Here is a 12,038-nt window from a genome sequence, read left to right as displayed (position 1 = left end):
ATTGCAAATGCGCGTGTGACTTAATCCTTTTTGTGCCTCCATGAAGTTAAGCTCACACACCTCGGGATCTCATCGGGGGCCGTGTCCATGTGGACAGTCGGACAGAACAGTTGACTTTTCCAAGATCACCCCTTTCATTTTTTGTAGAAATTATTTTTATAAATGGCGTTTTGTTTTGTGGAGATATTCTTAGGATTTTTTTCAGAAATAAAATAAAAAAATTTTATATCTCCATAAACACCATTTCTGGAGACGATGATAATGGTTGCCATTGTTGCTCTTGACAAATGTGGCCCATTCAGGCTAAAATACCAACTGCTAAATAGTATCCCATAGTATAATTATTACCATTAATAGTATAATTTACCTCCAGAGCACGATCATTTAGATTATGGATGAAAATGGAAAATGTGTGTTTGTGAATTTTGATTTTGTGGTTGGAATATAGGAAATTGATTATTATAAGGAACTTGAAATTTGAAATTAGAAAGATTTTGTGGATTTGGATTTTGAAATGTATTTTAATTATTATAATTATTACTAAATTAATTATAATTTAATTATTTAATATAATTATTTATTTAAATAATAACTTGCCATTGGTTATCATAAGTCCCCATTCAGAGGGACTCACTTCTCTTGAAAACCGTGTGGGAACCCTTCTCCACTTCTCTCCAACGGTTGGGGACTCTATTTGTCAGAAAAAGTATTATTGGAACTGAAGTGTTGGAGTTGCTCTAAATAGAGACTATGAGCAGTTCATTCCATTTTGGCAGCGAGAGCATCGTGTGTGATAATCTCCCCTTCCCCTATTACCGATCCCCCCTGGAAAAAAAATCGGAGTCGCGAAGACGAAAGAGGCAGAATAGGCGGAACCTCCGGAAAGAAGGGGCACGCACTCGTTCGAACCGAGTGTCTGCTATCCTTCTTCCGTTTGACATATGGGTCAGTATTGCATCGAGAATTGCGTCCACTTCAATTCAGGATCTGTTTAACATGCAGGTGAGTTGCAGGTTATTTGCAGCTATATGCAGTTCTGACGCTGTGTACAGGCATGCCTTGGTATCGGATTTGCCCATTGCTTGCTTCCTGTACTACTTTGGGCGGCCTACAATGAGATTTCTGCATCAATGCGCCACAGCGCAGAATCTGGCTGCTCTGCTCTGGGTCGGGATGACTGCTTTATTCTGGCTTGGCCACCACAGACGTGGTATAGAGACCCTTATCGAGGCAGCAGAGGTGGGCAATCTGGAGGCCTGCTATGTCTCTGCGATGCTGCTACTGTCGCTTGATGACAAGGACGAGGATGACATCCGCCGTGGATTTGAATTTTTTTGTGTGGTCCGTGCGTCCGGGACAGTTGAAAGGTGCAGAGAGGTCTTCACGCAGGTGTTCACGGTCCCGTGGACGGAGATGAACCTGGCGGACCCAATAGAGCCCGTAGCATGCCATTCTGGCAATTGCCTTACCCATGGAACCATGGATGTTGCAAGCAATTTGTCCAGTGTGTCGTGTGTGCAATGCCTGGCCAAATACGATGTGTAGAAGTTCTTGGCGGTTGTTTACGTTTAAGTAGTTTTCTAAACCCCGATGATCAATGCAGGGCAATTTTGGTGATGCTTCCCAACCTTGAGTTTGCATTTTTTTTTATAAATTTCACCTTTTCAATGTGCATGAGCATCCGCCCCTGGGTTGGATTATGTTTCCACCCTTTGATTAGAGATGTTTGGCATTTGATCTGTCGAGGACGATTAAATGAATCGTGTAACCTCCTGTATTTATTTGACATAAAGGTTGCGCCTTTTAATTTTTTGGGTCTCAACATTAGATCCCGATGCAACGATGTTTATTTTAATAATGTATTAAATCTACAAAAACTAAGTTAAGATTTATAATTATTAAAAAATAATAGAATAAGGGATAATATTGTAAGTATACCAAAGATGACACTTTCCTTCTTGACCCTATGGCCTAAGCCTACACCAAAGTTAACAAATTCCTTTCCATTATCTCCAGTGCGTTAGGACTGCATTGTGGCAGAAAAGAGGAAATGGACCCTTGGTATTATATGTGCGTTTGAGGTGCTTAATGCAAAATTCACCATTTTCTGTATTCATTATGCCTTAACGCTATGCGCCTATGCCATACTCGAATGGGCTGCTCGATGTGATCTTAACAGAGGTGTTATCATCACGGAGTTGACGGTGCAATAAAGTAAGTCGTCTTTAGTTGACAAGAACTTCCGTGCAACACCGAGTGAAAGGGGAAACACATCTACCAACGGTCAGAGGGATCCTCGGTCCTGAAAGGGACACGTTTAGTGAGGATAACGGGGTCAGTAAATTGGATTCAGATGGAATTGGACTGAGAATGAGGTATTTTATATGGCAAAATATGGGTGTTGTCAGGACATGAACTGGAAGTCCTCGTCGGTGGGATAAACCTGATAACTTATGGTCTGTGCTTATGGACCACCTTGGCAATGGTCGTGTTACTAGCTAACGCACTGCCACGAACAAGGAAAACGATTAACGTGTGACCCAGTGGGACGGTCGGGTTACTAAAACCCCATGAATTACCCATTGCTGGACTATGCAATCGATCTACAAAGGGAAGCACCCAGGAAACATTGCCAATACGAGCAAAAAACCACGAAAAGTAAACGAAATATATGGATATTTTATTTTATCGTATATTTTGATAATGTACTCTAGCTTAACAGACTAACGCTTAATCTTTCCCACATTTCAGGGTCGATGAATGTCCAACAAGGTCTCATACATACAAAGTAGAACACAAAATTCTTGACGCATGCCTAAAAAAGTCATTAATATTGTGCTCCAAATTAAAAGACCAAAAGACCATCCTCGAAAAGACCCACTGATATCCGTGCGAGCCGATGTCACCGTCCGTTGACAAATAATATCAACTCATAGTCGACGCGACACTTGACGCATGGGACAGTCCTGGAACCTTCGTAGCAGCGCCAATGTTGGTACTGGCTTACCTGACGGTGGTAGTTGTAGATGACTTTGGTCTTGTTCCGGGTCGGGCAACAAGGCGAATTACACACTAGAGTGTCTCCTATTTGGGGCATCTAAACTGCAGGCCGCGACGTACTCCTGAGAATCTTGGAGCATAATCTCATGCACTCCCGAAGCAGACCAGAGGCGTCAACCGAACGAAACCACTCCAGAGCTTGTTCCATGGCGCTCGTCTCGGTCTGCCGAAGAAAGATCACCAACGACGCGGTGTACTTGGCAGCATCATGGCCCTTTACTGCGGTAGAGCGCAGCAGATCCAACCCCGCATCAGGATAGCATCGAAAGAAGCACTCGCTTAGCCCTTCCCGAAACAGAAACTCCGGGTTACTGCTCTCCCTGCAACGATTGAAGAAAGCCACTGCTGCAGGATAACGGTCCTAAATCGTGGCCATGCCAATGGGAGACAATATGGAAATGCTGGCAAGCACTTGGCGCAGACGATAGAAATGCTGCGTCAGCCAGCAGGCGTTTTGTCGTAGGGAAAAACTCCGAAATAATTATGCCATCAATGGCGTCGTGTCGTCCCGGGGTTGGGAGGGACGTGCCGATGGAGACCACCATGGATACGTTGTCTGTGTGCCGGTTAATACTGTGCTGGTGGCTGGAATCTTATTTTGGTTGTACGTTATTATTCCACTCGTTATCTTGTATTGTTAAAAACTGTTTGTATATATTAATTCATCTATGAAAAAATGGTGTTATGTATGAAAAATCGGAGAGACAAGAAAAGGATACGTATGGGTGTACCGAGGCGCTGCATCGCGTCATTTGTAGAAGTGTAAAATACGAGTCTGGCATAAGTGGCGGAGGGAGCCCACGTCACCAGGGACTTCATGTTAGCCTTATGTGGGTACGTAGGGTGTGTTTTGCAAACGCGTTGGAGAGGATAAACGTACGATTAAGTTCTTTGAACACTGTTTCTTCTTTATGATGGGCAATCTTTTTCTCTCTAAAAGCAGACGCCATTTTACCACCTAAAAGCACGTTTGCAGCAAAAAATTATTGCTTCTGTGTTTATTTTCAACGTGAATTTATTTTGATGATCAATGTAACAATTTTTTTCAAAAGAATTTTCAGATTTTATTTAGGTCGTTTTAAAAAATAATTTTTTTTATCTATTTAGTACGTTGGAGGTATTCTACTTCGCTCTTGTTCGTGGTCGCCAATCCACACGGCTGCCAAGAGTCGACATGTGGGGGCTTTTTGGGACCAATGAGACCCGTCTCGGTGAGGTTGAAAGAGAATGCACGGCAAATTTAGAATTGCGCCACGAGATGGTACGTTTTCACTTTGCAGGAAAATTACCTCAATGCCCTCAAACATGTCACTTTAGAAGTTTTTATCCATCCGGATGTTTTTTGTTATTGAAAGGGCATTTTCGTAATTTAGAACTCGGAGTGTCATCTTTTCTACCCTTGATTTGCGCTTTTGGGAAGACAACTACAAGTGGACCCGTTGACTACCTTTCTGATCCCCACTCGTTTTTTCTTATCTGACCAAAACAAAATAAACTGGACTTTTCCATCCATAGTTTTGTCTACAATCTTCCGTCCTTCCAAGATGTGCCATCCCACCGACACCGAGTGTGAACAAGTTCTCATTCATGGGCAACCAACGTTCTGGCTCAACCGATGCGGAACATTGTGGCACCCTCCCGTGCAGGTGTCTCTAGTGGTTGTCGCCCTCGGGTCACGGCATTCGGACGTGTGCATCGCTTTGCTTAGAAGCGAGATGCCGACAAAGGATCTTCAGGTATCTACGAAGGATCTTTGTGGTTGGCATCTGTGGAAGGATCTTTTTATTGTAGGGATTAGAGTATGCCTATCATTCATCTTCTCACCTAATGCTGTCAGAGGACTAGCACACTCAAACGACACAACTCAATTTTCCCAAGAAAGATCCCTCGTGCTATCTTCGAATGGTCACATCACCTTGCCACATTAGATGCCCACTTAGATCGACCTGAAAGCAAACTTTTTTTCAACTCTTCATGCGCATTCTCAGTATATATGTGGAATAAAATACGACCTCTCAACGTGCCTGGTAAGGTAAGCAACACTCTACCAACACACTTCCGATGCGGTAGTCAACCGAAAGACGCGCTCAATGGAAGAGGAGGCAGACAAGAAACCAGCTTAAGACGTATGCGGACTTGAATAACTCATGTAACGTAAACATTTATGTCTCGTCACTTACCTGTGTTGACAAATGTCGCCCTTGTTTGTAGGAGGGATTGGTGGCGACGGCTCTGTTGACGGTGAACGCCACAATGGATGCGCTGAACAGGAACATTGTGAGACTGCTCGAGGTATATGATCTTCATCTATCTGCATGCATACTCAATTTGCCCTTAGATTCACCATCCCCCATTCCGTCTAACCCAGATTTGTATTTGCTTTCCCAGTTTCTCGAGAAAGAGCATAGTTAGGTCGATGTATTCACTACTGACCTTAGGAAAGCACTCAGCCAGGTTGACGAATGCCTTAACAAGTACGTTAGGACGGGAGGGGAGCCTGGGACGAGGACCGTCGTTGCCGGATCCTAGGTCACCGCAGCCATGCCAGAAAGCAGCACTCAAAGGAGGGGAGAACGGAGCTGATGAGAGGAACTTTTGCGTGGTCTAGAAATTTGCTGATAAATCCTCGTTGCAAGTATAGTTCTAAACCTTCAAAAGTCCTTTCATACAAACATTTTGGTTGTCACAAGTAACAAACCCCTAAATAAATTGTTAACTGAAGTATTCAAACCTCGGGTCGTCTTCTCAAGGAACTGCAGGGAAGTATGTTCTTATTATTGGTTATGGAGATTCTAAATTCGGGGTTTCAAGAATGAGGAACAAATATGATAAATAATTTAAATGGCAATAAAAAAATAAATAAATACTGTAAAGCAAACTTTTGGGCAAGGTATGAGAAATTGGAAGTCCAGACTTAGTTATTCTTATCAATAACAATGAAAGTTGAATCTTAATTCCACTTAGTCAACCTTTACTAAAGTAAAGGAAAGTCAAGGGACTAATTAGTTTGATCTTCGAATCCTATTTATTTCTTGAGAAAAGGTTGGGATTATTGAAGCTCAGTTTAATTAGCAAAGATAACAGTTATCAATTATGTTGAGATAAGATAACTCCTGAGTTACTGCTTTCTTAACCAAGACCAAAAGAGGAAAAAGTAAATTTGCTGGAATAAAAATGCCTTCAGATGTAAAGCAACAATAACATAAATTAAAGAATTCAATCATGAATTGAAATACCTCAAATAACATTAATAAGGGAAATTATAATCTAACATAAAGAGTTCATAAACTAGATTGGAAGAATAAATAAAAATAAAGAACATGAGATTGAGAGTTACTCCTGAAACTAAGAGAAGTCCTAAATCCTACGAGAGAGAGAAGAGAGAACCTCTCTCAAAACTATATCTAAAACATGGGAAATAACTAAATTGGCGAGCTCTCTCCGAATGGATGTGTTCCCACACTTTATAACCTCTGGTCTATGCCTTCTGGACTTGGATTGGGCCAAAAAGGGCTTCAGAAATCGCTGGAAGCGTTTTCTGCAATTTCTGGTGCGTGGCCTCTGTCACGCGTCCGCGTGGGTCACGCGGTCGCGTCATTCAGAGCTTTCCTTGTCACGCGGTCGCGTTAGTCATGCGGCCGCGTCGCTGCTTCTTTGCTCTTGGCATGCGTCCGTGTCGCCCATGCGATCGCGTGGATGCCAGTTTCTTCAGAAGCTCCGTTTTGTGCTTTCCTTCCATTTTTGTATGTTTCCTTTCCATCCTTTAAGTCATTCCTACCTTAGAAGATCTGAAAACTACTCAACACACTAATCACGGTATCGAATGGAATTAAAGGTGATTAAAATAATTAATTTAAAAGCATAGGAAACATGTTTTTCACATACATCACATAATAAGGAAGGGAAAGTAAAACCATGAAATTAACATGAATAAGTGGGTGAAGGATTGAATAAATCACTCAAACTAAGCAAAAATATATCATAAAATATGGGTTTATGGGAGAAAGAAGAAAGAGGAAGAAAGAAGGGGGAAGGAGGGAGGGGTGGGTGGTGGTTGTGGTTTGGAGGAGGAGAGAAGGAGGGGGTGGGGTTCAGGGGGGCGTGAGAATAGGGTTTCGCGTGACCTGGGGGTTATAATTTGAATCCACGTGGCCGCGTGGGGCACGCGGTCGCGTGGCTGGAGCGAAAAAGGTGGTTGACGCGATCGCGCAGAGGGCAAAAAGAGTAAATGACGCGATCGCATGGGGCATGCGATCGCGTCGCTGGAATTTGTGCTAAACGCACGAATCCAGCGTCGTTTCAGCGCAACTTTCTGTCTCCTTTTGTGATTTGTACAATCCATGCGACGCGATCGCGTCGCTCACGCGGTCGCGTGGGATTGATTGTGTGCAAGTGACGCGATCGCATGGGGCATGCGATCACATGGGCCATTTTGTGCTAGACGCACAATGGCCGCACGATTCCAGCCTAACTTTTTGGACGTTGGATCTTTACACCGATCTCCAGGTCACGCGGCCGCGTGGATGACGCGGTCGCGTGGGAAGTGTAGTTCGCCATTTGACGCGATCGCATGGATTATGCGGTCGCATCGCGCACGCTTTTTTTTATATGCAGAATGCGGAATGCAATATGCAGAATGCAGTGCTTAATGTGAATGCTATGCATGATTCCAGGTTCAATAAAATAAAATAAAATTCAAAAACAAACAAAACTAAATAAAATTAAAATTGCAAAAGGAACGATCATACCATGGTGGGTTGTCTCCCACCTAGCACTTTTAGTTAAAGTCCTTAAGTTGGACATTGGAAGAGCTTCCTGCTATGGCGGCTTATGCTTAAATTCATCCAAAAATCTCTACCAATGCTTGGAATGCCAATAGCCTCCGGGGTCCCAAACTAGGCATGTAAAGCTTCTGAGCAGCTTCAAACAGAGTCTCAGGCTCCCGGGGTGATGAATGTCAGAATAGAATCCATGATCCCAAGCCTTGTTTTTAAATCCGCCTCTGTCTTGATCTATATTTTTCCATCCGGGCGGTTTAAAAAGTAGATTCTTACCATAGTGACCAAACGTTTTCTGAGATCCATTCAATTGAGCATGATACCAATCCGTGCACTTCGAGTTGAAGCGTGGAATCTTATTGAACCTTGTACGCCAGCTCTGAGCACGAGCCATTTCCCTTTTACTCTTAAAGCCGCAGAGAGCTCTAAGCTGGCCATCTGTTTCAAGCAAACCGTATTCAAGTGAAAAAGTAAAGTTAAAAGTTAAGGATTGTACCCACTTGAAGCTTGTATTAGGTGGTAATGGCCTTGGGGAAGGTGTTTCTAGTGGTTCTGTAAGTTCTACTCCCTTGTGCTCTTCTGTGAATTCCTCCACTTCCTTGTAAGGTTCTTCAAATGCATCTGAGTCCTGGTCAAAGTCTTCTATGTCTTCCTCATCACTTGAGTCATAGATTGGAGGTTGAGAGAAATCTACTTCCGCGTCATCTTCGTATTCACTTGGGGAAGATTCTTCGATCTCAGAGAATTCACATGCGGATGCAAGTTCATTACTAAGAGAGCTAGACTTGTGACTATCATCATCAAGGGAATTTATGTCCTGGGTTATTCCGTCTAGTTCTTCATAAACGACTTGCCTTGGGGATTGTGCAATATCCTCCTTAGCATCAACTGTAACGTCCTTGACGGAGTTCTCCTCAACTCTGGATTCCCATGGAGGTTCAGCGTCTCCTAGATCTTCAACCAACTCTTCTTCTTGTACAATGACAGCTTCTTCTACTTGTTCTAGTATGAATTCATGCTCTGTCTTTTCCACTGGAGTTTCTAGTGTCTTCTTCATGCTACGCTTTTCATTAGATTGTCCACATGGGGCTGTGGTTGGTCCTTGAATGTTCGCGCATCTAGAAGCTAATTGAATTACTGCTTGCTCCAGTTGTCGAATGGTTGTTTAAAGTTTATTTACTGTTGCCTTGAGGCGAACCTCTGATTCTCTGGGTGATGGATTTGGACATGAAACATAGGGAAGTGGTGGTGCTTGGGAGTGATTGGATTGGTACTGGGGTAGGAAAGGATCATACAGTGGCGAATGGTGAAGAGAAGTTTGAGAGTATGGTGGTTCGAGGTTATGTTGAGAGGTTGGTCTATGGGCACGGGGTGGGGCTTGTTGGTAGTTACAAGGTTGTCCACCATATCTTTCAGCTGGGTATGCATTGTAGAATGGTCGTTGTCCATGATATCTTGGAGGGTGTTGTTGCCTGAAGGATTGATTAGATTCTCTTGGCTCCATCCATCCTTGATTGGTCTGACCTTGATGCATATTCCTGCTGTAACTTCTATTTCCTTCAACAAAGTTAGACTCAAACTCAAAGCGAGAGGGGTGAGAATTCATGGTAGCAAATAAAAATTAAAAAGGAAAAACAGAAATAAATAAACAAGTAAAAGAAAAATATGTACAATAACCAATAATAAGGCACACGTTAGCAATTTCTCGGAAACGGCGCCATTTTCATGAGAGGAACTTTTACGTGGTCTAGAAATTTGCTGATAAATCCTCGTTGCAAGTATAGTTCTAAACCTTCAAAAGTCCTTTCATACAAACATTTTGGTTGTCACAAGTAACAAACCCCTAAATAAATTGTTAACCGAAGTATTCAAACCTCGGGTCGTCTTCTCAAGGAACTGCAGGGAAGTATGTTCTTATTATTGGTTATGGAGATTGTAAATTCGGGGTTTCAAGAATGAGGAACAAATATGACAAATAATTTAAATGGCAATAAAAAAATAAATAAATACTGTAAAGCAAACTTTTGGTCAAGGTATGAGAAATTGGAAGTCCAGACTTAGTTATTCTTATCAATAACAATGAAAGTTGAATCTTAATTCCACTTAGTCAACCTTTACTAAAGTAAAGGAAAGTCAAGGGACTAATTAGTTTGATCTTCGAATCCTATTTATTTCTTGAGAAAAGGTTGGGATTATTGAAGCTCAGTTCAATTAACAAAGATAACAGTTATCAATTATGTTGAGATAAGATAACTCCTGAGTTACTGCTTTCTTAACCAAGACCAAAAGAGGAAAAAGTAAATTTGCTGGAATAAAAATGCCTTCAGATGTAAAGCAACAATAACATAAATTAAAGAAAGCAATCATGAATTGAAATACCTCAAATAACATTAATAAGGGAAATTATAATCTAACATGAAGAGTTCATAAAGTAGATTGGAAGAATAAATAAAAATAAAGAACCTGGGATTGAGAGTTACTCCTAAAACTAAGAGAAGTCCTAAATCCTACGAGAGAGAGAGGAGAGAACCTCTCTCAAAACTATATCTAAAACATGGGAAATAACTAAATTGGCGAGCTCTCTCCGAATGGATGTGTTCCCACACTTTATAACCTCTGGTCTATGCCTTCTGGACTTGGATTGGGCCAAAAAGGGCTTCAGAAATCGCTGGAAGCGTTTTCTGCAATTTCTGGTGCGTGGCCTCTGTCACGCGTCCGCGTGGGTCACGCGGTCGCGTCATTCGGAGCTTTCCTTGTCATGCAGTCGCGTCGCTGCTTCTTTGCGCTTGGCATGCGTCCGCGTCGCCCATGCGATCGCGTGGATGCCAGTTTCTTCAGAATCTCCGTTTTGTGCTTTCCTTCCATTTTTGTATATTTCCTTTCCATCCTTTAAGTCATTCCTACCTTAGAAGATCTGAAAACTACTCAACACACTAATTACGGCATCGAATGGAATTAAAGGTGATTAAAATAATTAATTTAAAAGCATAGGAAACATGTTTTTCACATACATCACATAATAAAGAATGGAAAGTAAAACCATGCAATTAACATGAATAAGTGGGTGAAGGATTGAATAAATCACTGAAACTAAGCACAAAATATATCATAAAATATGGGTTTATCAGGAGCCTAGCGGCGGATATCGACATCGTCGACCTAACTGCGGGACCCCGCGAGGAACGCGCAGCAAGACCAGGTAGCGCGGGGGGGGGGGGATCTAACATCAATGCTAGCATGACGGGACACTGGACGAACAACACCATAATGTTCGAGGCGATGCTCCATTATGATCTTTGCATGGCGTCCGAAGTGTCGCGCCAAACGAATCTCGCAGTGACTGCACATGTCCCGCCGTATAACATGTCACATTTTACCCACAATACGTTCGGTAATGCAGCGCTTGTAAGTGAAACTGGACTACCCTACAGGCGCAGTGCCGTATTACATGAACAATCACTTGTGCACTCACATAAATTATTTCTTTCACCCCTTTTCTGTGTGCTCCGACATGACAGGACATGATAGGCTCCAATGTCCGAAGCGGTGCGAACATCATAGGAAGCGGCTCGGCATTTCCGCCCAAGTTTCTCAAAAGAGGAGAACTTCCCGACGACATGAGAATACCTCCGAGAATGTGGAGAAACCCAAGACAGCAGAATAGCCAACACAGTCCATCATCTGGAGCAGTGACCTTTCCGCCGGTAAGGCTTAGACTCTTCAGGATCAATGTATCATTTAGATTGTACTCAAAGTATAACTGACTTAGCAACACGACATAACCGTTTTCTATCCGCAGTTCATACGTGCCGGCGTCAAGATAACCCGCAACATGGGTTTTTCATTGGAGGCGGCCCAGAAGATAGCCTACATCTTCGGCGAGTGTATGAACCCTGACGAGAAACTGTTTCGTCATGGGGATCGCCAACTGGATCGAGAGTCGTTTTCCTCGCTCCTGCTTGGGAATGAACCATCAGCCTACATCCTGGAGCTGCTTGCGCTCAGAACCACATGGACACAGTCGTAGCTGCAACGGTGTTCAGTCTGGTCCCGTTCGCTGATATTTTCGGTAACGTCTTCATACTATGTGCATCCCGTTTCCTCTTGTTTTTGCTACAGTTACGATCGCTCTATGACCGGACCCTCTCACACGTGACAGGAATTTGTTCTGGCCGAGGACGTCGACGACGACATGCTGAT

General features: G+C 42.9%; 1 protein-coding gene across 1 annotated transcript; it reads left to right on the top strand.

Annotated features, from left to right (window-relative positions):
* Nucleotides 1-750: 750 nt before the first annotated feature.
* On the top strand, nt 751-1,545 carry LOC107620365 (putative F-box protein At1g67623). Its single transcript, XM_016322536.1, has one exon. It carries the CDS (start codon nt 751-753, stop codon nt 1,543-1,545), a length of 795 nt encoding a protein of 264 aa, XP_016178022.1.
* Nucleotides 1,546-12,038: the final 10,493 nt, after the last annotated feature.

The sequence above is a fragment of the Arachis ipaensis genome, chromosome B10 (assembly GCF_059453495.1).
Source record: "Arachis ipaensis isolate K30076 ecotype BB chromosome B10, ASM5945349v1, whole genome shotgun sequence".
NCBI lineage: Eukaryota > Viridiplantae > Streptophyta > Magnoliopsida > Fabales > Fabaceae > Arachis > Arachis ipaensis.
The sequence above is the reverse complement of the archived record's forward strand: the minus strand, read 5'-3'. Positions and strand labels throughout refer to the sequence as shown.